The sequence below is a fragment of the Psammomys obesus genome, unplaced genomic scaffold (genome assembly GCF_907164565.1).
Source record: "Psammomys obesus unplaced genomic scaffold, mPsaObe1.curated_primary_1811, whole genome shotgun sequence".
Taxonomy (NCBI): domain Eukaryota; kingdom Metazoa; phylum Chordata; class Mammalia; order Rodentia; family Muridae; genus Psammomys; species Psammomys obesus.
Window position 1 is genome coordinate 11,603,953 of NW_026596120.1, and position 27,524 is coordinate 11,631,476.

Sequence of the window (27,524 nt, forward strand, 5' to 3'; positions counted from 1 at the left end):
GGCAGGAAAGTCATGAGATCAAAGCTTCCTAGGTGTATAGCCAGTTGGAAGCCAGCCTGGGCTACACAAAGCTCTTCCTCCAGCTCACACCCAAAAGAGAAAACAAAATGTATCAGTAAAAATTTCCTGGTTATAAGAGCTCCACCAGTCTCCACAGCCTAACCACAAGCCAAAGTGACAGTACACGGACCCCAGTTTCAGAGGTTCAGGATACAGTCTGGGTTCTTCTCAGGAAAGGCTGCCCTCTGACCCTGCCATCCCCTGTACTTTGGATTTGTCTCTTTTGTACCAGGAGCAAGTCAAATTAGTTTCTGCCTCTTGGGGCTTTTGAGCAGTGACTAATACACAGTGGGAAACTACTGTGCCCCAGCTGGAACTCTCGGGAAGATTCTGACATTGTGTTAAAGATTCAGACAGAGTTGAAAGGGAGTGTTTTAAACATTACAAAACTAAAATTAGGATAGGCTGGGACTGATAGCAGTTAAAAGTAATTGTTGAAGATCCCACCAAAATACCTGGAGATTAACTTATTTCAAAGCATGCTGCCTAAGGTCATGGATGGCTAGAGGTAAAATAATGACATGTTAAACTTTTCAGATTCAACTTATTTCAGTCACCAAAAAAAATTCAAATACTTCCTATAAGCCGGGCAGTGCACTGGCACTGAGCACAGGAGCTGCTCCATGGCCTCTTTCACCTGGGAATTGCCAGGAATTCTGATGTACTAAGTGTGACTCTCAACACCTTGGAACCCCTGCAAGGCCCCTGTTAACAAGGCAATCCCAGAGGGATGTTGGGTAGTGAGTAATCTACCCAGTGGAGGCTCATTCTCTGCTGTTCATCCCCATCACTTTTGCTCTGAGGCCTGCTCTCTACCATAGCCCAGGGTTACCCTTAGATCTCTTGCTGGTCTTCCAAGACTTGGTAGTGGTGAACACAATCACCATTTGTCTCAATCCTGGCATGATCTTCGAGGATGACCCACACACCCTCTGCACCATTTGGCCACCTTTCCCTGGCCCTGGGGCTTCTAGCACTGCCTGAAGCCTCAGTGACCTCTGGAAAGATAGAAATCTGTTTTTGAAAGCAATCCGTGACTTCTGTGTGTAGAGTACGGATGGCACCATGAATGCAGAACTCAGCCTGCAGTGAATCTTTGGGGTCTCTCTGGGTATTGGGCCCTTGAGAACTCTGGAGGTGCCCATGTGCTTCTGGTCCCCATCACAGCCTTCTCTTTAATTCATTTGTGACTTAATGAATTAAGCCACTTGGTGACAGAGCCATTATTTTTAAAGGATGACTAAGTCCCCAAGTTACTTCACAAAGATCCTCTTAGAACAGACAGAGCCAAAGGGTCTTACATTTCTTATTGAACAGTATAGTCTGTCTCTCTTGTCTTCTGACTCACTGATCCCCACCCCAATATTCCTAGAATCCTTTATCTCCTTAGATATTGCTCTCTTTGTGTTCCTCATTAAGTCTTCATTCCTCCCTCTGAGTGTTGGAGGGGTAGAGAGAGCAGGAGAAGGTGGGTATCATGCAAGCCATCACATAAGCCATCTCCATTACTGTGACCCCTGGCCAACCTGCCATTGGCAGATCACACCAGCTGAATCCTGGTGGTCTCCTTTATTTGAACAGCACCCTGCACTGCACAGCAAGGTTGCAGATTGCATCCAGTTAGCTTGGCTTTCCAGCCCACAAGCCACTAGATCTACTTTAAGTTCTGGATATGACATGGAATTTACTTTTGAACTCAGCAGCTATGGTTGCTTTCATAAGATCAAATCAGTGGACATCCCAGCATGGTTGAGGAAAAGGCTCATAAGCCCCCTCCCATAGCTGGGGAGCTATTGGCCCTTGATGGCTTCTGGGAAAGTAACTTTTCCTCGAGGATGTGACCACTGGTAGATTGCCTAAGGACCAGCGGATGGCTCTGTATCTATATCCAGGTTGTACAAGCAGTACTACCTGGATTCAATGGGTTACAAAAATAAAGAGAACAAAAATACTGGGAGGGGGATTTGGGAGGTCCCAGGAGGAGTTGGAGAAGAAAGTGAGGGATAGATATTCACAAGAATATATTATATACAGTATGAAATTCTCAAATAATAAATATAAAATATCATATTAAAACAGCAGAGCTCTTATGCCAAGAATGTGACTCAGTTGGGAGAGTGCTGTCCCAAGTTCCATTACCAGAAATCCCATGCACAAAAACGTATCAGTCGTGTGATGGTAAGGCAGCACATGCAACTGAAATCTAGAGGGATGGGCTGTCCCTGCTAGTGAGCATCCTCCCAAAGGAGCTCTTAGAAAGTCAAGAAGGATGTTCTCTGAACCCAGTTCACAGAGACTCCTCTCTGCAGCAGACTCTGCCTGCCAGTCTCTCCTATCACTTCACACCTGAGAATATAAGGGTTCATGCTTCTCTCTCAAGGAACCTCAAGAGCCCCAGCAACTATCATTTCCTGAGCCACTGTCTTCATTTGGAACACTATGAATTCTCAATGAGGAGGGTTAATGCAAAGGTTTCCATGGTGTGGTTCATGGGCCAGCAACATCAGCACCACTTGTAAGATGTTCATGTTCTAGGTTCCACTTCAGGCCTATCAATTTGGAAACCCAAAAGTGGGATCTGTAACCTGTGTTTACAACAACCCCCTGGTGATATCAAACCATACTTTGGTATAACATCCCACTGGGACAATGGTGAAGAATGAGGGTCAAATGCCCATGTTCAATGCTGACTCCATCGTGTGACCTTGGAAGGGTCTTTATTCCTGAGACTCTAAGTCTGAAAGTGGGAAAAAGAAGGATCTGCTGTGACTTCACACGTTCATAGTGAGGAAAAGAACTCAAATATGTAAAGCACGCAAAAAAAATGCCTGTCTTGGCTGCTTGCTAATGACACTCCTTAATCCCCTTCATACTTCTTGCTCTCTGTTTGGTCTAGGGGTGAAGTTGGGCAGCTTTGAAGGGCTTGGCATGAACGTCAGCACAAAGGTATGTTGGCATTGGTAGTGCAAGAGAAGTCTTCAGTTAAGAGACGCTGCCTAGAGAGTGTGGTGACAAATCAAAACTCATTCCTGGGAAAACTGACAATAGATTGGTCATATGGCTTAGGCTTGGAAGACACTCATGGTCTGAGCTCTTTGAGGATAATTAGTAAACTGTGCATGTCATTGTTATTCAGCTAAGGGGAGATGTTGTCTTCTACCCTTCTGGCTGAACTGAACCCTCTGCAGGTCACATAGGAATTTGCTGGAAGGTCCTCTCTCTCTCTCCAGCTTCTCCATCATCCAAGGCTCAGCTGTATAGACATGCTGTGAGGTAAGCTCACCTAGGTTGTGGCTGCATCCTCAAGCTTCCTGCTATCGCAGCCAGGGGCTGGTAACTCAAGGTCAGGACTCCCCATGATAGTTATTCTAATTGTGAACTTGGAAGAACTTAGAGTCTCCAGGGATGACAGTCTCAAAAGGTTTTACCTAGATCACACTTGTGGGCTTGTTTAAGGGGAATTGATTACGTTAATTGATGTGGGAAGCCTCAGCCCACTGTGGGCAACAACATTCCGTGTCTTTGGATCCTGGACTGTGTAGAGTAGAAAGGGTGCTGAGCACAAATGAGCACTCATGTGCTTATCCTCTCTGCGCTGGACTGTGGATGTGATGTGACCAGATGCTGCGAGTTCCTGATGTTTTGACTTGTTTGCAATAATGAACTATCGCCTGGAAGTGTGAGTCAAAGAAACCTTTTCTTCCTGGGGCTGCTTTTTGCCATGGCATTTTATCACAGCAACAGAAATGAAACTAGGATACTTCCAAATCAGTCACCGAGGCCTAGAGGAAAAGGCTCTCACTGCCCTAAATTATATATTAAGTTTGGAACCATGGTTCCTGCTAAGTCCTCACCTCTCTCTGCAGGTTTACAGACACGACAATGGCGAGCAGTCTCTAGCTTGGATGTAAACGTCTTGGTGCAGTGTGTGAGCTAGAACCGGGATCCAGGGACACACTCTGACAACATCTTACGTAAACCCAGACATGCTTCTGCTCTTTTTAATTAGACAGATAAAATTAGCAAGGAGATTAAGGTAAAAGGAGAAATTAAAATTATTCAAATGTTAGGTGGAATTTACAAAAGTGAATCAAACAATGAACAATGAGGTACAAGAAGGAATGTAAAGAGAAACACGGACACGACAGAGACATTCCTCGATGCCACGTGGCTTCCGCCAGTCCATGGGCCAGGCAAGAAAGAGTTCTTCCTTGCTGCCTCCAAAATCGCCGGTTCCAGGGATGTGGAAGAACATTCTCCAGAAATCCTCTCCCTCTCCTTTTCTTCAGATCTTATCAAGAATACCTCTTCCGTCAGCATCACTCTAGAATGGCCCACACTGCATCCAATTCAAACCACTCACCTGTTTCCTGTCTTAATTTGCAAACACTTCAGAGACTTTTTTTTTTTTCAATTTTCCTTTCATTTGAGTTCCCTCCCTTTTTTTCTCTTCCCAATGAGCCAAGCAGCCAGAGAGCCGAGCAGAAAGCCAGGCCAACAGCATATTCCAGCCCTCTGAGATCTCCCAGGGCCAAACACTTTCCCGATTCTTTTTTTCTTGTTTGCATCTGTCACGAACAAGCACAGTCATTTTATAACGCAGACACACATACGTGTGCTCTTGCACACGGAAACAGGTTTTTCTATTTTTTTTTCCAATTTGTGGTTTCTTTTTTCCTTTTTGCAGAAAATGCAAACAAAAGAAAAACAAGGTTTTCAATTGAAGGTACATCTCTTCTTCAATATGAAGACATTAATTGAATTGGTTGGATCCCCATGCAGTAGTGGTCAGCAAAGTCCTTTGGCAACTGACAGAACGACATCTGGAGACTCAGGAGCTGGGTTTTATTTGAAGGAACTTCCCTACACGAGTCATGAGCAAAGGGAAATGGACGTGGGCGAGGGAGGAGGGACTGTCAGGGAGGAATACGAAAGGAGAAAAGAAAAGAATGTCATTGGTGAGGGAGAAGATGGAACAGCTCGAGGCTTCTGACTCTTCTCTCCACCTCCTTCCCTTCTTCCTGCAGACAGGTAACTCCAGTGCCCCTTGGGTGGGAACTGAGTTCACCTGGGTTTCCAATGCATATGGTTTCGGCTTCACTTCTGTTAAACATCACCTTTCTCTATCTTTATCATCACGTGTTTGGTTCCCCACAGCATCTACATGCTTCTGTTGCTGAGACACGACGGTTACCCATGAGCAACAGGTCCAGTTCATTCTTCACAGATGGAAAGCTGTTTCCCAGCCAAGAAGCTGGTCTTTCTGGCACATTCCACAGCAGTCCACCTCTGGTTCTCCTTTGACCCTGGTCCTTTTCCTTCCTCTCCTCCCCTTATGAATACAAGAGTTCTCATGCCATTACCGATGGTGACTGACTCATCTGGACCCTCATAGAATGGATGCTGCTCAGAATCTTCTTCTGATGGCCTGCCAAGGTGACCCCTATTCTCAGGAGGTCTCTAGAGGAAAACAAAAGAAGAAAAAGAACAAGTCAACATGGCAGTTAGGGCAGCTTTTCACAGCTCATCACCAAAGGCATGTAACTGAAAAGAGTAGGGTAGACAGAAAATGCACTGATAGTCCCTGAATCTTAATTAGCCCAAGTATTTAACAAGCATGTGACTACAGATTTTCTTTAACTTTGTATATGTTTGTGTGTATCTGAGCCTCCTGTGTGTGTGGAGGGAGGGTATGCACATACATGTACCAGCATGTGGAGGCCAGAAGCCAGCCTTGAGTATTATTCCTCATTCCTTGAGTATTGCCCACCTTGGTTTTTGTATCAGTCTCTCATGATCTGGGGCATGCCAGTAATGACAGTCAGACTGGCCATCGAGCCTAATCATCCTGTCTCTCCCTCCCAGTACTTGGTTATAACACTCTCCTGCTCAAACTCAAGTTCTCTGCAGCGGCCTTCACCCCTCCTGCCTCCTACAATCTGCATGAGCTATGCCTTATTCCTCAGCCATGGATCCAGAAACAGCCCCTTCAGAGCGGCCATGACCCTCAGGTGGACTGGAATTTTCCTCTCCTCTGTCTGACTTTCCAAGTGCACACTCCATGGGCCTTTGGTTATGCTGTGGAGCTTTCTGCCTAAATTAGTGAACACCCACTGAGACCGAAAAGCTGTGGGGCTTGACTGGTCTTCTGATGTTTCCCCCTGAGCTTCCAATCTCTGACTCTGTTTGAATCTTAATGCCATGCATTTTTAAAGAAGGGTGATCTTAAAATAACTTTAAAAATATCTGTGCAAGTAGGAATCTAACGAATATGTCTGGGATAGAAGTTCAGATCGATTCATTTGTGAGCTGGGAGAATTAATCAGAACAAGATCACTGCTTAAGTTTGAACTCAAGAAGACCCGTGCATCTTTCCTTAGCTGATATCAATATATGGGCTACTATGTGCATACTGTGGGCTATATACTCTCTTATCTAATCCTACAGAGATGCATTTCTTAATCATTGAGAGACCACTGCAAAGTCACCGATAGTCAGTTTCACAGCAACCAGGTTTTTTTTATGGGCATGTGATGAGCCAAATTCATGCTTGTTAGGTTATGCTATTCCTTGTCTCTCTACAAACCAATGACATGGACACTATTCTTACATGTGCATTTTCAGACAAGACAAGTGCCACTCAAAGAAGTGATTCGCTGAACATCACACAGCAGGTAAGCAGTGAGCCAAGAGGGATTCAAATACAAGAGCACCTGGTTCCCAGCCTCCCAAATAGGCCTCCTTTCAAATGCTTCTATGGTCCTGCTTATTTCTTCCAAGGTCCCTGGCACTAGCACAGGCAGGCACTTTCTACACCACACACCCTTTTAGACCCTTGGCTGGGTCTTTATCCACAGTGCCCAGGCCTTCATGATTACCTCCTGCCCCTCCCCCACCCCACTCCAGCTATAGTCAGTCTCTCCAGGGCTGCAGCTGTTGAGATAGGCAAATTGCCTGTGTCTTTTATAGCAAATACTTCAGGGAAGCATGCTTGAATTTTTGAGTTCACCATTTGCCCCGCCATCTATTTTATTCCGTTGCTCATTTTCTTTCTTTTTTTTTTTTCCCTCTCTCTCCCATCTTTCATCTCTCAAGAAACAAACTGAATCGCTCCAGTTCTGTGTGGCTGTGTTTTACTTTGAACTAAATCCCTTAATTTTCAGTTTGACTTTTTCTTTTAATCTTCTCCTTGTTCCTTTTTCTGCGACTTTCCCCAGACCGAAGGAACAGCTTTATTTGACTCATTCAGTTATGGAAGGGAGGAGGAGAAACATATCAAAAAAAAAAAAATCTCAGGGAGATGAGAGTGGGCAAACTGTAGTGGTCCTGACTCCACAAACATGTAGGAAGGCCCTCTGATCACCCAGGGAATCTCTCTGGACTCTGAAGGATGGGGAGGCTGGTTCTTTTTAAAGTTTTTTTTTTTTAGTTTTGAGCTGTCCGATTAGCAATCATTCTTTTTTAGGGATCAATGGGAAGTGGACCTCTATAAGACATGCACTGCTACTCAGTGGATTCAAATTGAGGTGCACATTCAATCGCCCTAGAGAAAACCCCGGACTCCAGCATGTATGATAAGAATAAACCTCACATTGATAGAGCGTGACGCTGGGCACGGGCTGGAAGCAGTCAGGGTCTGGAATCTGTCCTTCCGCACTATGGCGCAAAGCTAAGGGTGGGTCTCCACCCTTCTCCCCTGGATGCAGCAACTGGTCTGACCATAAGACCTGCAAAACCCAACACTGTGCCTCATATAATAGGCGATCAGTTAACATTGGTCAGCTGCCTACTGGATTGATGGGTCCTCTGTCAATGGGGATGCATATCACAGGCTTTCAGAATCCACTGTGATGCTGTCAGTACACGCTATAGCTCAGGTGTGTGTGTGTGTGTGTGTTGATTTCCGAGATTGTATTATTTAATACAATAATACAATAATATTATTGTATTATTGTATTTGAACTTCTTTGAGTGCAGAAGAAAAAGGAAAATCTGAGCCTGGTCCTTCCTGTGTTTCCTAACCTTTGTCAAACATCAGAATCACCTGGGGAACACTGAGATCCCCGGTAAGCCCTGGCCTCAACCACATAGCAGTTAATCAGATGCCTGCAGGTGGCATCAGCACTTTGGTTTTTGGCCTCAGCTGTCCTTGAACTTGATATGGTAACTGAAGATAACTTTGTTTTTATCACCCTGTCTCTATCGCTCAAGTGCTGGGATTACAGACATGCACCATTATTCCCAGTTTATGCAATACTGGAAGTTGAAGTTGAACTCTGGGCTTCATTCTACTGGCAGACACTCATCCCCAAGCTGAGACTTCTCTCCTTCTTAAAGATCCCCAGTCTATTCCAGTGAGCAGCAAGGGTACCTGGGAGGGGAGGGGAGGGAGGACAGGTAGATGCAAATTGAATCAGCAGCCAGAAAAGCATCTTTGTGTCCCATCTTGCCTCATGTGTCGCACTATTTCAGAATTTGCTGAATAGAAAGGCTAGAACTAGATAAATATCTCCCAAACTGCAGTTCCATAAAAACCTGTCCCTCAAAACTATGGTTCGATGGTATTTAATAATTTGAAATGGGATTCTTTATTTCAGGATTTCTCACGGCCTTTATAATGCTGATATGAGCAGTGAATCTCCACAGGGGTGATAAAGTGTACAGTATTTCCCAAATTTATTTGACCGTGGGACCTTTTTTCCAAGGAGAACCTATTAACATTTCCCACAACGGGTGCTGTTCAGAACGTTCCGGGGGAAATGATGGACCACGTGTATCTCTAAGAACCTTTCTAGCTCTCATCTTATTTGAATAATTTTATTTTGTGTAATCCTTGACACTCGGGTGGGAGCAGCAGACTGCTAAATAATATGTGGGGGATGGAAACGTGTGTGTGTGTGTGTGTGTGTGTGTGCGCGCACGCGCGCGCGTTTGCAAGGGTTATCCAAGTGTGAGGACTACTCCTCACACAGCTCAGCTGAATCAGTGCAGCATCCTGCCTGAGACACTGCCTTAAAGTGCTGGCTGCTGTGTTCTTCCTTTCCATCTGGAAGCTCCCTTTGATGGACTGAGTTTATAAACTTAAATGAGGGAGAGACTTGATGATTAGACAAACCACATATGGTTATGACTATGAAGAACTCTCATCCAGGGCTCAGAATAGATTTCTTCCAACTCTTTCAGTCCTCCTCCATCTCCCACCTTCATCTTACCAAAGTACAGCTCCACGAGGCTAGTTCTATATGGGGAAAGAGCTTCGAACCACGTTGTTGCCAATAGCAGGGAAAGGGGCTCAACACCTCGCCCCAGGCCAGACAAAGGAGAGTCTCGTCACTTACTCTGATGTCATCTGGGTGACCAGCTGGAGGGAGGTGAAGCCAGCGCTGAGGAAGCTGTCCCTGTACTGGACCATTTTGATGGCACTCAGCCAGTCATCCACGGTGGTAAAGGCAGTGAAGTCTGGGATAGAGCGGTCAAGCAGGGGTTGGGAAGGCCTGGTGAGACAGACAGAACAGGTGACCGTGTGGCTGCAGAGAGGTGGCCCTCTAGGCTGACCCTTCCCTCCTTTCCCTCTCCCCCCAACACCATCTCCAAAGCTGAGGGGACAGACAGTCCTTTATTTCTGGGTACCGTCACAGGTCAGTCAACAACACAAGCTGACTGCTATGGTATTCAGTTGAAAGGAAGGGCAGCCAGTGACTCCTTTGTCAACTGAAATATAGGTGACCCCATCCAAAGATGTGGTCCTGTAAAAGATACATACAGTTTACCAGAACCTTGCCAAATCTGCTGGAAAGTTTTCTTTCTCCTGCTAGTTGAAAAGCATAGAGTGGAACAGCCCAGCACTGACTGCCCTTCTTGGAACATACTCAAGGTAAGACACGCAGGTAACTAAACTGGACACCTTGATGTCAGCTATCTTGATGTCACTCCAGCTTCACAGCCAACTTCCCCTAGGTTACAAGAGTTCACTTCCTCCATCTTTGCACAGCCATTACCCTCTTTAAGACATCTTTTTCTTTGGTCATTCTTGAGTTCTCACAAGGTCTGCACTGCAGTCAGATACATTTCTCAAAATGCAGAAATGATCACACTCAAAGCTCTCTCCTTGACCCTAATGCATGCCAAACCCTTGAATAGGTGCTTATTGTTCTAAAAAATCAAGATAATGGCCAATATGTCCTGAGAATGCTGAATGGCCTTATTTTTGCCCACCTCATCAGCTTCCTCAACTTCAAGCTTAGCAACTGGCCAGCCCTGAGCTTCCAACTCTCTTTTCAGGCTGATCACTTGCCCTTTGCCCCCATTTCCATGGTCACCTAGTCAATCCACTCTGGCCCTTCATGTCTCATTTCCAATATCATCACCTTCTCTACTGCAGCTGGAGGCATGCACTCTGGGTGCCTCTCTATAGGACTTTGCTACATCAGCCATTAAGATCTCAATTTTACATTTTTTAAATAATCATCTGATTAATGTCTGCTATTCTAAATTATTTTAGACTCTACAATGGCAAGGACCACATCCTCTGTGTTGTATAGCACCAGCACTGAACACAGAGACTGACCAGTAGCCACCTACTACATTTTGGTTGAAAGGAGAAGTTAACAAAGGAGCTAATGCAAATCTATCTGAGTGAATCACAGCAGACATCATAGCTGACAGCTATTTCGTGCATCCATTCACATAAAATGAATCTGCTTCACATTTCTTTCTCCCACAACAATCAGAGACTTTACCTGTCTGACTGTTGGCCCAAACTCCAGGCCTATAGTTACACCGGCCTAGACAACCATTGTAGTTAACAAAGATGTGCCTCCAAGAAACAAGATCACCTAGAAACAGTGCGTTGCCAGTCATATTAGATACAGGCCACTAACAGAGAATCCAGTGCTACTTTCTAGTGTCTACCAACAGATGGTAGAAAACTGACGAGGTCTTTGGATATCTGTCCACAATGGACACATGAAATACATTTTAGAAAGAAGGAGGCTTAAAAAAAAAAAAAAAAGGAAAAAAATCTGAACATGTCTTCCATTAGTAGACGATCTGTGCCACTCCAACTTTGCTCTCCACAGAACGAAGGCTGCCAGCCTTGCCCTGACCCTCAGAACAACCGCCTCTAGGCATGCCTCTGCCTCGCTAGGACTCACACGGCGGTGATGGTTGCCACAGTCTTGAGACTAGCTGGGTTCCGGATCATCTTGTCCAGGGTGTTGACAATCTCTGCAAAACGGGGCCGGCTATTGCGGTCCTTCTGCCAACAGTCCAGCATGAGCTGGTGCAGGGCAGCTGGGCAGTCCATGGGAGGGGGCAGCCGGTAGTCCTGCTCAATGGCATTGATGACCTGCAGGGGCACAAAATGATCGCTGTGACGAGGATATGTCTTACCAGCTGGTCCTTAGGAAATTAGCCCCAAAGATGGGGTGTCCTCCAGCCAGGTTGACACCGATTCTCTCCTTGGTCCCATTCATTTCCCACCAAATGATTTTCGGTGAAAGTGGGACCAAGATCTTGTCCCTTTGTATATCCTGCACTTGATGCAGGGCCTGATACAAATGGGTCTCTGGAGATGTTTGCTTAAGAAGGAGAGGCGTCATAAGGCTGGAAAGAAGGCTCATTGGTTAAGAGCACTTGCTGCTCTTGCAGAAGAACCAGGTTTGGTTGCCAGTGCCCTCATCAGGCAGCTCACAACCATTTGTAAACTCCAGTACCATGGGATCTGATGGTATTTTCACACTATACTGAGTCAATTGTATTTGATCTGCACTTTTTGTATTAGAAAAAAAAAATCCTAAATGACCCAAGTGATAAGCATATGATTGTATAAGGGGACACTCGCAGAATGATGGGAAGCTGGAAACTAACCAGCCTTTAAAGTGAGGTAGCCATTGAAATGGAAATAAGCTCCCACATATTACACTGTCAGGCAAAAAAGTGAGACTTGTAACTATAAGACAAAGTGCTGCTTTCATCGAAAACGAAAAGTCATAACTAGACGAGCAACTGCACACACATGGCGCCTTGGTCGAACACACACTGTGGCCTAAACTGCAGTTACCTCTGGGCAGGGGGGGACACGGATGCTCTTTATGTTTTAATTCTTGCTTGCTTGTGTCTTATTGTCTATAATAATTGTGCATTGATTTTGTATTAAACAGGTGAAACACCTTAAACAACAAAGGAAATTTGAAGTTTGGTGATTTTCTGGTATTTTCACCTCCATTTTAAGGAGCTGGATTAATTTCAACTGATTATTCTTTTCTTTCTGACCTTGTAAATTGGTCAAAAAGTGAACATTCTCAATCAGCTTATATTTTCACAATTTGTATGGATGGTACATATGACATGAAATAATATTACCTGAGGTTATTAGAGATAATCAGTGTATTATTTTTTCCATTTAATGTGGCGAAAAATGAGCATACATTTTACATTAGTATCATTACTATGTAAAGTGATGAGTGACTGGGAACATTCTTTTGAAGAGTGTATTGCACTATTTTTTTTTTTTTTTACCTCCTCCCGACTATTGTCAGGCAAATTCCCTTCTATCCTCATTGGAGGCCATTTTGGACCTATTTCCCCCATGAGGAAATGGAAAGATAAGCAAAGAAGTGGTGTGCATGATACATATGTTGAGTGATAGCCTGAACCTAAAACACACATGACACTTGGCTTTATGGTTAAATTACGGCCGCCATAAGTTAACCTTAGAGGCCGCAGCACTCAGCTAGAGCCTATGGGGTATTCATGAGCTGACACAGGACATGAGTTAAGCTAAGGGATCCATGAGGACCAGTGACTGGGCATTTTCCCATCACCTGGTTCGCTGACACATGCTGCTTTCTTACTCTTCCTAAGCAACCATACTGAGGGGAAAAGAGTCTCCATTCATTGTGGAGACAAGTTTGTCCACTGAGTGATCCAAGAAGCTTTAAACTCTGGCTCACTTCAGGCCAGCAGGAGGGGCTAAAGCCCAGGTCTCCAGTCTCATGGGGTTTGGGGACTTTAGAGTCCTCTATGCGAGGCAGCAGAAGGCATTAGTGCTCCCCTAAACTGCTGGCACATTTCCCACAAGCAAGTCAACTCCCTTCATTGTCTCAGAGGAACAGCGCTGAGGAGCACTGCTGCAGGAGCACTGCCTGTGCTGTCCTGGGGACCCAACACTCCAGTCAGGGCGTCAAGAGGAGAGGACGCACATATGTGCCAAATCTTCTGCCCACGAGATTTAGACTGAAGCAATGGAACCGTGTTGGTAACTGTCCTGCTGTTGGGTTTGGCCTTTCCTCCATTTCTTTGTCATGCTAACCAGTTTTGGAAAGGGATATCAAAATGTCAGGAACACCTGCTCCTCACAAAGGTCAGTCTGGAGCAGAGTGGCTGTGTTAGTGACAATACTTCATAGGTTTGGAGGAGTGGACCAGTGGATCCTGGGTGCAAATTATGCTTTTCCTTATCTATGAAATTTACGGATGATCACTGGTCTGGAAAGTGCGCAGTGAGTTGCTTGAAAGACCAGATGACACAGCGAGGGAATCCAGACTGAGCTCTGCTCAGATGACCAACTGACAAAAAAGTCCTCCTCACATGGAGGTGCTATTACCACCACCTCTTTTCTGGTGGATAGCTTCTCAGCAAGCAGGGGACTGCTAGTGGCCGTTTGGGAAGTCTAGGAAGGTAGCATTTGAAATCAAGCACATGGTAGGGACACTTCGGTATCACATCTCACCTCTTACCTTTTCCTGTAGAAAACAACCATGGGAACTCTCTTCCCAAATTCATATTTACAGAGTGGGAGGGACTTCACTCCATCAGCTATTTCTTCTAGATGATCTGTTGCTATTGACCAAGCTTGATACCCACAGACTGATACTGCTAAAGTCTTTATCCTTGGGACTAGTTACCTTTCTTGTGGTTAAGCGTGGACAAAAGCAACTTAAGGCAGGGAGGAAGCATTTGGTCTCACAGGTTTGTAGAGTTAGGGTCCACTGTGGCAGAGGGCAAGATCAGCTATTGCCTGTTATTTCCTTCTACCTAGGAAGCAGAGAGCTTGGGCCAGAAGGGAGGTTGCTGTTAGCTCTCAAGGCCTGTTTTCCAGTGAGCTATTTCCTCTAGACAGGCTGCCTCTCCTAAAGGTTCCACACTGCTCCCAAAACAGCACCACCAGCTGGAAACCCAGTGTAAAAACACATGAACCTCTGAGGGGCACTTCCCATTCCAGCTCTAACACTGCACTTAGGATTTACGTAATGTATACAAAGGACCTGGGTTCAAGGCTTGCTCAGTAGGAGGTGCTAGAAGGAGGTAGAGCAACCTTCAGGAAGTGTAACCTAGCTTGAGAAAGAGTACATCACTGAAGACATGCCCTAGAATGGAGTCTGGGCAACCTGCCTTCTTTTCCCCTTTCTTTTTGCCTCCTGACTCTGCTAGTTGATGAACATCTTCCTCTGCCATATGCCCCACCACCGTGAGGTTCCATCTCAGAGAGTCCTGAAAGTCATGAAGTCAGCCAGCTGTGAATGACATGTCCAAAACCAAAAAGCTAAAACACAAAGCCAAAGACCCTTTTCTCTTTTAAAATGGTTGCTCTCTGTTAGTTTGTTATAGAAATGGAAAGCTGGCTAACACAACTCTCAAATTCAGAGAGAAATAAATGCTTTTGGTCCTCCATCCACTGGTGTTTGGGCAGCACTTACCTGCTGGTCCTCATCTTTGGTATGATTTCACTGGGGAGATTTTTATTCTCTTTTAGAGGATTTAGAGATTTCCTAGATTTCTGGAGTATATGTGGTTATTGCTAAAGTATTACTAAATGAAAGACAATGTCAGACCTCTACCAGGACTTTGAGATCATTCTCTGCCTCACTTACAGTTATAGAGAGGAGGAGGCGTGAAGGAAGAGTCAACATATCTGACTGTGGTAAATACCAGTGACCACATTTAGATTGTATGGGAAGACTTGGGCTAAGGCCAGGGCCTAGGGTATCCTAGCCTGGCAGGAGTGTAGCTCAATCAGGAGGAGTTCTAGGTCCCTTCCTTGGTTCATAGCAGGGTGAGGTTTATGAATATTAAAAAGAGTGGAGTTCAAAGCCAGTCTGGTTTACAGAGCCAGTTCTGGGATAGCTGGGGCTACACAAAGAAACCCTGTCTCAAAACAAACAAACAAACCAAGAAATAAACAGAGTGGATAAAAAAAGCAAGATCAGACATCATTTCTAGGGGAGAGGAAGAAGGAGGTGTTGGGGCAGGATATGAGAAGCAGTCTAGGCTACTTAACCTGAGCTCACTAGATAGTCCGCTATAACCCAGTAAAAGTCCACTATCAGTAAACACTTCCGGGCATATTCAAACTGTTTAAATAGGAGAGATGGTGGGTGGTCCCAAGTGTTTTCAGGCATCCTATGAAGTAACTGTAGCATCTCTGGACAGTGAGCAATGTCCCTTCCTCAAAGTCTGAGCTGAGTCCTCGGCTGTCCCCAAATGTGTATTTCCTATTAGTGAGCTGGAGGCAGGTAGTACCTACTTGACCCTGAACTGCGGAGTGTGAAGTGGAGGAGCGCAGAGCAGTGGAGGAACCAGGGCAGAGTGGGTTAAGTTGAGCTCTGATGTTTCCATGAAGCCGCAGCTCCTCTCCACAGACACTGCCACTCTCATTATCTCTGTCAATCAGATCCAAGCCGCAGAAGTTCCAAGTTGCTCTCTCTGGCTGACAAACTCTCTGTACATGTTCAAAGACCTTCCTGGGCTCCAGAAGCCCAATTACCAGCACTCCGACTTGCCTCTGCAATTCTCTTCCTTAAAGCCTTTTCAATTGTCATCTGTAAAAATCCTTCACCGCTACCACCTCCAGGCTTTCTGATGAGTGTGACTGCAGCTCAGCCCCTCCTTCTGCTCTCCCAGGCCAGGCCCCAGGGGCTTTCTGAATGAGCATGAGGTCACCTCCTGTTCCCATTAGGAGCAGAATTGTACTTGGGACAAGGCTTAGGGTCTTTTATTTTGAAAAAAAAAATGAGAATTATTGACTATTTTGCAGATGTTTGCATTTCCTCTGAGTCTCTACCCAAACGGAAACCTTCTTCCCCCTACTAAATACTCCTTTAACCCTCAGTATGTGCCACTGGACCCTCAGGAATAGAATCAGCAAATGCAATGCTTAGTCACCATTAGCACACATTGGCCGTGTGGAATGAATGATTTTGGAATTCTTGAAAACCAGTGTCAGAAATTCTATTTGCTTTCAGCGAAGGTGAAAGAATTGCCTGAGAATATCTTAAGTGTCAAATCCCGCCTGTCTGTTTTGTAATCTATTCTATGTGAGCTGAATTGTTCTTTATCAGATTAAGGTCTCTGGGCGGGGACAAGATGGGTCTGCATTGTCTGGCTAGCATTTCTCACTTAGACAGTATAGATGGAAGCTGTGTGCAACCGATTTCATAAAGGCAGCACGCTTACTGTCAGCTCCACTGCTTACTGATTGGACACACTACAGGAGCAGAAGCGAGGCGTGGCTAATCACAGATAATAGAGGACCCGGACGCCATGCGGTTGGCATCAGGACCTGGTGAGGGATGCAGTCCTTTCATCATCTGCTCCCCTGGAGCACCCTGCACACACCAGCACTGAGTTCTGTTCCGTCATCAACCCCAATCCTCTTCTCATAGTTTTGCTGGAGAACCACCACCTTTCTCATTCTTCTGAGAAAATCCAGGAAGACTGGCTGAGAGCAGTTTTTGTAGGCCGAGAAGTGCCTCAGAGGCCAGCCAGGCAATCATGTGTTTACAGTGTGACTGTAGAAGCTGAAAGAACTGGGTCTATACAGGGGATGACCCTATCTCTTCCAGCTAAGAACCCTGGAAGGATAAGGACTGCCCCATGAAGGTGGGAAGATGAAGCAGGGGACACATGTATGTAGGCTTTGCAGGTTGCAAGCCTCTGAGCACCAAGTGGAAAGCGGGCATTCGAAATACAGAGTAGTGGTCCAGAAGGATAGTGCAGGGCAGCAGTGGCATTAAAATCCAGGCAAGAGTCTTGATTAGCATCTTATCGCACCCAATCATCTCAGAGCTTTTATCACTCTTAACTATGAAGCAAATTCCCCACCCAGAAAAAAAAATCTCCAAAATTGCCTCTACTTACAGAATCTTTAATAACTTCTTCCTTCCCGTTTTCACCCTCTCTATGGAGGGCAGGTTGGAGGGAGGTTGATAGCCTGCCCATCACCCTGTGGACAGGGTCCTACTTCTGTGGCCTTCCTGAAGGCTTTGGTAAGCTTTTTCAGTGCTAGGGCTCACCAAGGCCCGGTTCTAAAGGAAGAAGGGCTCCTTATAGTTCCTCTCTTTAAGCTGGTGGCAATGTCTTGGAAACTGTAACTTGCTAAGAACCACACAGGTGCCATAGGCAGCGCAGGATGGGGACTCTGGCCATGGCTTGCAGACTAGCCCTTCCCTCTGATCCCCATAACAGACATGAAAGGGAAACCTGACACATTGGCTAGGAATTGCTGTCAAATTGCTTGCTTAGTTTAGGTCTGGTCTAGTCATGGCTCATGGCTCTTCAGGAAAAGCCCGCTGCCTTCATAGACTTTGTGGTTGGTGGCTCTGAGGTGTTCCATGTTCTTTGGTTCCTTCAGACATATGGCGAATGTGTCTCTGCATCTCTGGCTGATTTTAAATTCAGGGTTATAAGTTCAGGTTATGCTCTAACTTATCACAAGTTAGAACTGAGGCCTTGGTACTCATGGCATGAGGTATACTTGGATTGGATGTGTGTTAATGGCTATTAGATTTGGTGATACTTACATCTTGGTTGGACATATCCCAGTAGGGTCTCTCTCCGAATGACATGACTTCCCACATGACAATCCCGTAGCTCCAGACATCACTGGCTGATGTAAACTTGCGGTAGGCAATAGCCTCTGGGGCTGTCCATCTCACAGGGATCTTCCCTCCCTAGAAGAAGAAGAGACCAAACTAGGTTGGTTCAAAAAAGTTAAGAGAAATAGGTACACATCTTATTCCACACCATACACTGCACTGCCCCAGCTTGTAAACTAGGACAGCCAAAAAAAGTCCTTGACTCACCAGTAAGAAACATTGATGGGGAGGTCTACTTAGAAGAGATACTGAGGACCAGAAAGGTCTGTACTGGCTTCATGGGCATTCCACACGTAAAGGGGAGAGCAGTGATGAGATTTCACCATCCCAGCCTGATACCCTGCTGTGCTACCATCGGTGCTGGTAAGGTGGTGGGGAGAGAGAGCACAACCATTCTAGACTCACTAGAACCTCATTGGATTGGCTACCAGAGATGAACGTTATGGTTGTCATTGTCTCATGTCAATGTCATTGTCTCATGTCACCATAGATTTGGATCAAGAGAAAATACAATGTACCCAATGGAGCATTGTATTGGGGCATCCTCTCTGAGGACTCTTCCACCGAAAGTGTACACCAACTGCACCTCTGTCTCTGCTCATCTCGTGCTCCATCTCTTAGGAAGGGTTTCCCTAGCTCCATGTCCTTGTCCTGCTCACAGCCATGGGTTGTAGTGGGTATGGAGAGCCCTTAGCCTGTTTTTATACTGTTCACTTCAGCTGCCCATCAAAAGAGGTCAGGAACTTGCAGATTAGAGATCCTGTTTCCAAAGGAATAATATGGTTTTCCCCCCTTCTTTTGTGTTCTGGGTGCCATCATGATTGTGTCTACCTCAGTTCTCCGTTTGATCCTAGCTTGCCTCTAGACCTGGCCAGAACTGCTAACCTAAGGTGTCCAACTTCACCCTTACTTAGTGAATGAACAAACAGCACCTCCTTTTGCTGGGTCCTGTTAGAGGATGATCTGGGGTCTCAGAGAAGAGCAGCAAGTGGCTGCTATTTATAGATATCCATAGTACACTGCTTATGTATCAACTTCTGTTCTCACTGTGTGTTAACTACTGTTTCCACTGAGCTCAGAGCTAGAGAGCAAGCCACAGACAAACTGGCTGAAGAAGAGAAATCCAGACAGAGGCCAGTGATTCCTCAGAAAAAAACAGGGCAGTGAGGGTGGGATAGAAAGCAAAGCAATTTGGCTTGTTCTGCACCCACACCTACACCGACTTTGTGTGCTAATGTGATCTATGTCAAGGCTGCCACCCAAACACTTCGCTCCTCAGGACATATATGATCCTCCAAATACCAGTACTTCACCCCACAGTGCTGTTCTGTGAGGTTCCTGGACAGTATCACTCCGCAATCCCAGAGACTAAGGGAACACAGCGATGGAGACTGCAAGAATGGGCAGCAGACCCTACTTTCTTTCCTGCCAGGACTCATGCTTGAGCTGCAGGAGGCTAACTTTTATATCGAGTACTCTTACAATCCATTCAAATCACCACATCTATAGTGGAGTGTAGCAGAAGGAAATGCTTTGGAACTGTATAAATGGTTCATCGACAGGAAGGAGGAGAATCAACAGTAAAGTGCCAAGTGGATTTTTTTCTGGCTGCCTCTCCAGGGCTGCAAGAAATGAAGGCCACCTGGCCTGGCCCTCCCCCAGCACATGTCCAACTTTCTGCAAGGAAGACAGTCTTGATTTCCCCTGGGGATTCTGGCAGGCTTTTGGGGTGGGAGATGTCCTTGGCTCAAATGCCAGAAGCATGACAAATGCCTGGAGGACAGGCTTAGGCTGCCCTGCAAGGGATGCTCTGTCCGCATCATCCCCCAGAACACAAATGCATTTACTGGCTTTAGCAATATGGTACTCATGGCTGGGAAAAGAGGTAGGAAACTCATCTGGTGAACAAGTAACTGCCAAAACATGTAAATGTCAGCAGGTGGTAGCCCAGAGACCTGTGTTCTGTGTTGCCCATGAGGGAGAGGCTGTTGCCACATCTTGAGATAGCCAGGACTCTTCCAAAGGGAAAGGTGTTTTGCTCTCTCAAATAGCTTGAGTTGGGCCAGGGAGATAGCTAAGTTAGTAAGTGTTCACCTAGCAACCATGAGGACCAAAGTTTGGTCCCCAGAACCAATGTAAAGAAAGGCAGACGTGGTAGCCTGCACTTGTAGTCCCAAAGCTGATAGATCCCTGGGGCTCATGGCCAACCAGCCCAGCCTACTTTGTGAGCTTTAGGACAATAACAGACCCCACCTCAAAACACAATGTGGACAACACCTGAGTTAGGTGAGGTAAGAGAGAACAGGAGGGGTGTGTGTGTGTGTGTGTGTGTGTGTGTGTGTGTATGTGTGTGTGTGAGAGAGAGAGAGAGAAAGAGAGAGAAAGAGAGGGGGGACTTATCAGTATGTGTGTGCAAGACTGGGAGACAGAGAAGACTAGGCAGAGAATGTCCATAATTGAAAGGGACTTGGGGCTTGGTTATCCTTTGTGTGTGTTTGTTGGGGGAGTGGTGAGGGACGAAAGCATAGTTCTGAATTTCAAAGAGATGATTTGGGAGTCTGGATGTGTCCTCCTCTGCCAAGTCTGGAGCAGACCCCAGGGTCCGTCAGCGACAGCTGTTGAGCTGCTCCCTCTTGCATGGAAAGTGGCAATGCCAGGCCCACTGGCAGGGAGCCCCGAGCCCTCCTGCCACCTTGCACGGTTGGGCCTCACTGAACATGGAGCATGGTCTGTCACCACGACTCCCTCCATCTCAGCAGGTGGCTGGACCTTCCAGAAGAGCTTCCCTGGACAAGGAAGTGTCAGATTGTCATGGCCAGCTCTTCTCCTTGGTTGAAAAGCCAGGGTTACGCTGATCTCTGCGGCAGAACAGAGGGAAACACAAAGTCGGGAGAGCACGGGGTGGGCGCCTTCCCTCTCAAGGATTTTAAGTTTCCCTTGTTTCTTTTTAAGTGCCACACAGGCGGCCTTGCCTTCTGATGCTCAGCAGTAATTACAGTGATGGGTATGATTACTTAACTTGTCTTCATTTATGTAAGGAAAATCTATTACGTTAGAGAATGCTGACCAGCCCCATGTGGAGACTGCAGCAGATGGAGTGTCCACAGATTGGCAAGGAGTGTCCGCAGACTTGCTGCTAGGAGAAGAAATCTGGAACAGAAGCCAAGGCCAATCCACCCACATGTCTGCAAAGTGTTGTAAGGGTCCATTACTTCCCAATGCAGGCATTAAGAAGGGGCACATAAAAACAGTAACTTGTTCTATTTGGTGGTAGGTAACATAAAAGAAGAATTCTTGGTATGCTGAGGAATGGTTAGGTCCAGTAGGAGGGAATCAGCATCCTTGTGGACCATGCTTTGTACAACACCCTGCCTCCCTGCAGGGACGCTGTGGACACAGGTCTGCAAGCAATGAATGATATCTTAGTCCTGTTCATCTTTACTGTGACCAAACACCTGAAGAAACAAGCTCCCAGAGGCATTGTTTATTCTGGCTCACAGTGTCAGAGGCGTTAATCCATCATGGTGGGGAGAAGCAGAGCTGAACAGCTCATCATGGCAGGCAGAAAACAGAGACAGGGGAACACAGGAAGGGGCCACGGTAAGAAACAACTTCCGGTGACCAACTTCTTCCAACCAGGCCCACAACAGACCTTTATGCAGTTTCCATTTGGTCCTCAGCAGGGTACTAGAGGCATAGCAGCAATGAGACTCAACTCCTACCTCAAGAAAAAAAAAGTTTATCTCTGCAGCTACCCAGTCAGGACATTGTCTTGTCACGGTGGGGATGGGTACAACACACACCCTTTCTTTTCTAATCAACCCTAAGCCAAACACCAGTCTTGGGACTCATTCCTATGCTGAGTTCTCAGTCTTAAAGGCACTTCCGTGTGACCAGCATGGTCATGGTATCTCTCTCCAGCATATTCTGTAAAACAAGGTCTCTGTGGGATTATGCAGACATCCAGGCACTAGTGGGTATTGACCATGGTGACCATTGACTTAGTCACAAAATACTGGAGTCATGGTACACACATCTGTTAAAGTTTGGGAGTGATAGGTTTATGACTAAGAGCGTCACACAATAGATCTGAATTTCATAAGTCCACTGCTCCAAATACTGATAACATAGAAAATATGTTAGAATTTGAATGGTCCAGGCACATAACCCATGAAGCATCATGTTATTGGTCTCATTGAACAAGGATCTACTAAGAGTTATGAGCTGGACTGTGTCACCCACAGGAAGATATGTCCATCTTCTAACCTGTCATTGTGGTGTTAGGATCCTGGAGGCTAGGATCAAGTTAAGGTTTGGACCTCCTATACTGGGACTGGCCCTAAATGTAATGTTTGCTTGTTTATAAGAAGATCATGTACAGATGGCAGCTCAAAGGGGTGACTACCCTGTGAAGATGGAGGAATAGATGCCAATGGAGGAATAGCAGCTTCTAGGAGTGAGACACAGAAGAGATTCCCCTCTATGGCCTTTAGATGAAGCATGGCCCCTAACTAAACAGGAAACTCTGGCTTCCAGCCTCCAGAACTGAGAGATTGGATTTCTGGTATTTAAAGCCAGATTGTGGCACACAGAATCAACTGACTGGGAACTTGTAGAAATCAGGAAGCTTGTAGGGGTCTGACCTAGGTCCTCTGCGTATATGTTGTGGCTGATTACCATGATGTTCTTGTGGGAATCCTAACAGTGGGAGCAGGTCTGCCCCTGACTCTGTTGCCTGCTTGTGGGACCCTTTTCCACATACTTGGTTGCCTCATCCAGCCTCGATGTGATGGTTTGTGCCTGGTCTTGTTGTAGCCTGTTTTGTCATATTTGGTTGATGTCCCTGGGAGATCTGCTCTTTCCTAAGGGGAGGCAGAGGGGGTTGGGTCTGGGGGAGAAGGGATGTGAGGAGGAGAGGCTGGGCTAAGGGAAGGAAGAGAACACTGTAGCTGGGAATGTAGTATATGAGAGAATAATAATAATGATAATAAAGCTGGGTTGTTTTACTTTCTTACAGCAACTGCAGGAAGCTAATGCATGGACCACACACAGCAGTGTGAAGCAGTTATTTAAAATCACTGCTCTGAGATCCTAAGTGGTAAAATCTTATGAAATGCTGCTATTAGAGAATTTTAGGACTTGGGGGTGAGGGGCACTTCTGACACCTTATATCAAAGCCTCTTAATTATTCTTGGGCCCCAATAATATATATTCAGTGCTGTTTATCGCTGTTTATCAGCCCTTAGCCACAGTCCACACTGTGGAGGGCTCTTTCCTAGCAGGCATTAGAGTCCCAAGACCTCGGCGGCAACTTGAACTAAGATAGTCACACCAGACATACCAAACATGCAAGGCAAAGGCCAATGCTGCTCCACTTAGCTTACTCAGGTGGCCCAGCCCAATAGTGCTCAAGCTTGTTTGTCCATTGTAACCACTCAGGGCAGGTCTTTATTGCCTTAACTGTCCCAGGTACTCTCCCCTATGTAGAATTCCTGGGAGTGATGCCCAAGGATTGGTATGCTCAGCAGGAATCTGAATTCAATCAGAATCACTGGTAGGCAGCTCTAAGACATAGACCTAGGTTGTCCTTGAGACCACAGAAGGGGGTGTCTGCCTTGGTGAGCAATGTCTGCAGTGGGTGAGTTAGCAGGTGGCTGCGTGTGCATGGCAAGTATGTGTCCATACCGCACTAAATCTTGAAAGATCTTAAAATGCTGAAAAAGGAACAGAGGGCAAATTTGCCTTGCATGTCAAGAGTCACTCTGGAGTGGGCAGATTGGACACACCCCTTGGGGCAGGGACCATCCTGGCTATAGTTGACAAGCCTGGGTGAGGCAGCCACCCGTGAAAGTGTCTCCATGCAGCCCTGTGTAGACAAGTTGGGGCGCAGATGGGCTCTATCTTCAGAGCACATCTATGTGATACGCCCCCTCTCCTGTTCCCCAGTCACTGTCTGCTACTTTGGACCAAAGAGTCTGAAGTGATCCTAAGTCCTAAATGTGAAGAGTATCTCAGAATGAATGGCTGGCTTTAAAGGTGACAAGCTGACCCATTTCCCTCAAACTAATAAGGGAAGTGTTTGTTTTCCTCAAGAAGTCTGGAATCAGTCAAGGATAGGAAGTTTCTACTTAAAGGGTTATCTACCTTTGTGTCCTCCCAGATCCTAACAACCACTGGAAAAGCCTCCTCCTGGCTGTTGAATTGCATCTGAGCCTATATAAAGGAGGTGGTCCCAAGGGCAACAGGAATTTGCAGGAAAACAGTCTCTTCGCCTTTAGAAAGAATTCATCTGGCCCTGCTGCTATCTTCTGTTCTAGAAGCCAGACTCTTTTTAGAGATGTTGCAATGTATTCCCTTACTAAGGATGAAGATGCAACAAACAGAGAAGGAGAAGGACTCTGTGAGAAGTGGGGTGGCTGCTGGGACAGGTGAGCTTCTGAGAGGGTGATCTCATTTGTCTTGCAAAGAACACACAGAAGCAGCTCAGGAGAGAAGAACTAAGAAAAGAGACACCCAGCCTTGGTGACTGCAGATGAAATTGTTTCTAAACAGAATGTTTTTCAAAGCTTTTCTTGAAGCATTAGCTGTGCCCACAAAATGAATGACACAATGTATTTCGTACAAGTAATAAAATATGTGATTTGAATAACTACAAATGAAAAGATTTACAGTCGGTGGGCTCCTGGCTGCCTCTCCCCTGAGCTTTGTGTGTGCCAAAACCCTTCTGCAAGATGCTGCAAAAGGTAATTGCAGCCCAAACATCATTTCCCAGCAGCTAGAGAAAGGCCTATTTGGACATAAATTAACTAAAAATATGTGGGTGATAGTGTGTATTTCATGTGTGAAGAACAGAAAGGCCACTTGGTGACGTTTCCGACTGGGGAAAAAAAATCCCAGTTCTGAACCAAACAGATGAAACAGAAGTCGTTTCTCTGTACTACAGTGACAGGGAAACAGCTGGCTTTTACTACCCACACCCAAAACAACCCCTGCAGCTTCATCATTATTATCCTCTATCACTCAGCACTTTCTTGAGTTTACAATTATAAGAAAGGATGGAGAAGTGAGGGGTAAATGATTCCAAAGCTGCCTCAATTCATTTGACAACTACATAGGAGATAACCTTCATGTTAGCCTGGCTCAGCAGAGCAGGAGGAGGTGGCCTGGCTTCTGCCCTGAAGAAGACACTGTCTGGGGACACCAGCAGTGTGGTGGTCTCAGTAATGGAGGTGCAGGCAGGTTCTCTCCTGCATGGGACCCCAAAGCAGGGCCGTGCTATCAGTGCTTCTGAAGAACCACGATGGAGAGAGCAGTTGAAAGGGATAAAAGCCATGTGTCAGGGGTCTAGGGAACAGATCTGGACTTCCTTGCTATGGAAACAAAATGCCCTTATTTAGAGGTTGGGGACCATGAGCCTCTAGGCCCTCTAGATGACGGGTGGGCATGGAGGATCACAGAGCAGGAAATAGGCAAGGTTGAAAAGATTCTCAAAGTTCACCTGGATGCTTCCCTTCTTGAGCCACAGCCACTGTGTCATGTGCTGCTTCCCAGAGCCCTGCACAAACTGAGGCTTCTCCTGGAGCTCATCATCCCCTTTGCTTCCTGCCACCCTCCTCAGCCTCAGCCCATTCTAAGCAGCCCTCTCCTCTCTCCCCCCAGCCCCAACCCCTGACAGTCCATTGCTATGTGTCAATACGCCAACTTGTCCACAACACCTTGGAAGCTCTTGTCTCCATCCTCCTACCTCCATACCTGTGTTTCCCCCATAGTGCCTGTCACCCCACCCGTTCTATTCCATTTCTACTTCTGTGCATGGAGGGCACTGGGTCTTCTGCCTATCACAGGAGTGTCCCTCCCACAGTTATGCCCCCAGGAGGGCTTCTGACAGTGAGCAGTTTTCTAGAGGTCTCTCTGGCTCTTGATCAATGGTTCCCAACCTTTGGGGAAGGCAGTAGCCCATATCAGATATCCTGCCTATCAGTTATTTACATTATGATTTGCAACAGTAGCAAATTGACATTTATGAAGTAGCAAAAACTAATAATAACATTTTGGTGGGAGGGGGTCACCACAACATGAGGAACTGTATTAAAGGGTCTCAGCTTTAGGGGTTGAGACTCACTACTCTAGATAAAGCAAGATGCAGACTGCTCTGCCATCCTGAAGACTTCTGCACAGCCTTGCATAAAACTGTGGCGTTTGGTCTGCGGGCCTCACCAAGGTTACTATGGCTGCTAGTATTTTTCCTCCTACTTGTGGAGTACAAGCATCTGACAGACGCTGATAATGACTTACGTTAACAGAAAAAGCAGGTCCATTCTTATTCACACTGAGTTTTCTGATGCCTTACCGATGTCCGCTAACCACGTTGCAAATCTCTTTTCTTATTCCCACCCCCAAAAAGCCAATTTAAAACAATTGCTCATATTAAACAGCTTAAGCTCTTCTGGCCTTCTGAACAGCACCCCCTTCTTGGCAAGGCTTCCCCCCTCAAACAAGCCCGGCAGTTACAACCCAGTCGCTTAACCACTCTATCTGACTGTCTCCACCTGCCAGTGGGGATAATAATGCTTAATTATCTCAGAGGGGTGCGTGAGGCGCTGTTAGCTAATGCTGGCGGAGTATGCAAGTGCACGGGGAGGCTGCTCCACCTGCCTCCCAGCAGGACCCCTGTTCTCAGAGTCTCCTGTCTTCCTCTAGAGGCAGTGAGCAATGGCTAGGGAGAGATGGGTGGAGTCATACCCAAAGGCTGCCTATGGAGGCCAGCTCCTTCCTGGGTGTCTTCCACACCAGCAGTGTGAACAGAATCAGGTGTTTTGAATCTTGATTTATAGACCACGGGAATAGAGCTACCCATGGTACATACCCGATGAGAGGCTGCGGGGGTACTGAAAGCCCCAACCTAGATTGTGTTTCCCTCCCACTGGATAATGGAAAAGAAGGGAAGATAAATGGAGACCTGTGTCCCTAGGTGCGGAAGGCAAGCAGCGTCTTTTCTCATACAAAGGAAGACTCAGGAGGGGCTCTGCATTACATGCTCAGACTCCAGAGCCTCACCCCTCTCCAAAAGTCATGTCTCTGTCTATCTCTCCCTCCCTCTTCACCCCTCCCTCATAAAGCACTAAAACAAGCTCAGTGCTCAGCTTGGGAATAAGTGAAGAAGATCAACAGTGCCCTGTGTGAGGAAGGGGAGTTAGAGATGGCCTCATCTCAATCACTGCAAAACCACTTGAAAAACAAACTTCTACCGAGATTTCAAATGCGCAAATTCTTAGCGTTGCCACCAGGTACAGATGCAACGCCCTGGGAGGCACACATTTTCATCTGCAAACTGTGTAATGAATAACCTGAATCCCATCTTGAGCAGATATAAGGGAAGAACCAGGGAGATTCCGCTAAAAATATACAAATGAGCACCAAGGAGACGGCTCAGAGGGTAAAAGCACTTGCTGACAAACCTGAGAACCTGAGTTTAATCCTGGGAGTGAATAGACTTCTTAAAATTGTCCACTAACCTCCATATACATGCCATAGCAGACATACACACACACACACACACACACACACACACACACACACACACACACA

The 27,524-nt window shown here is 46.2% G+C and overlaps 1 protein-coding gene across 1 annotated transcript in view; it reads right to left on the minus strand.

Annotated features, from left to right (window-relative positions):
• Nucleotides 1-4,045: 4,045 nt before the first annotated feature.
• Nucleotides 4,046-27,524, minus strand: part of Ephb1 (EPH receptor B1) — a 426,680-nt gene continuing 403,201 nt past the window's right edge. Inside the window, exons 13-16 of the mRNA XM_055629751.1 lie at nucleotides 17,862-18,011; nucleotides 11,214-11,407; nucleotides 9,399-9,554; nucleotides 4,046-5,520 (exon numbers count right to left, since the gene is read on the minus strand). Coding sequence (XP_055485726.1) covers nucleotides 5,412-5,520; nucleotides 9,399-9,554; nucleotides 11,214-11,407; nucleotides 17,862-18,011 — 609 coding nt within the window. The 3' untranslated portion in view covers nucleotides 4,046-5,411. The remainder of the gene's footprint in view (nucleotides 5,521-9,398; nucleotides 9,555-11,213; nucleotides 11,408-17,861; nucleotides 18,012-27,524) is intronic.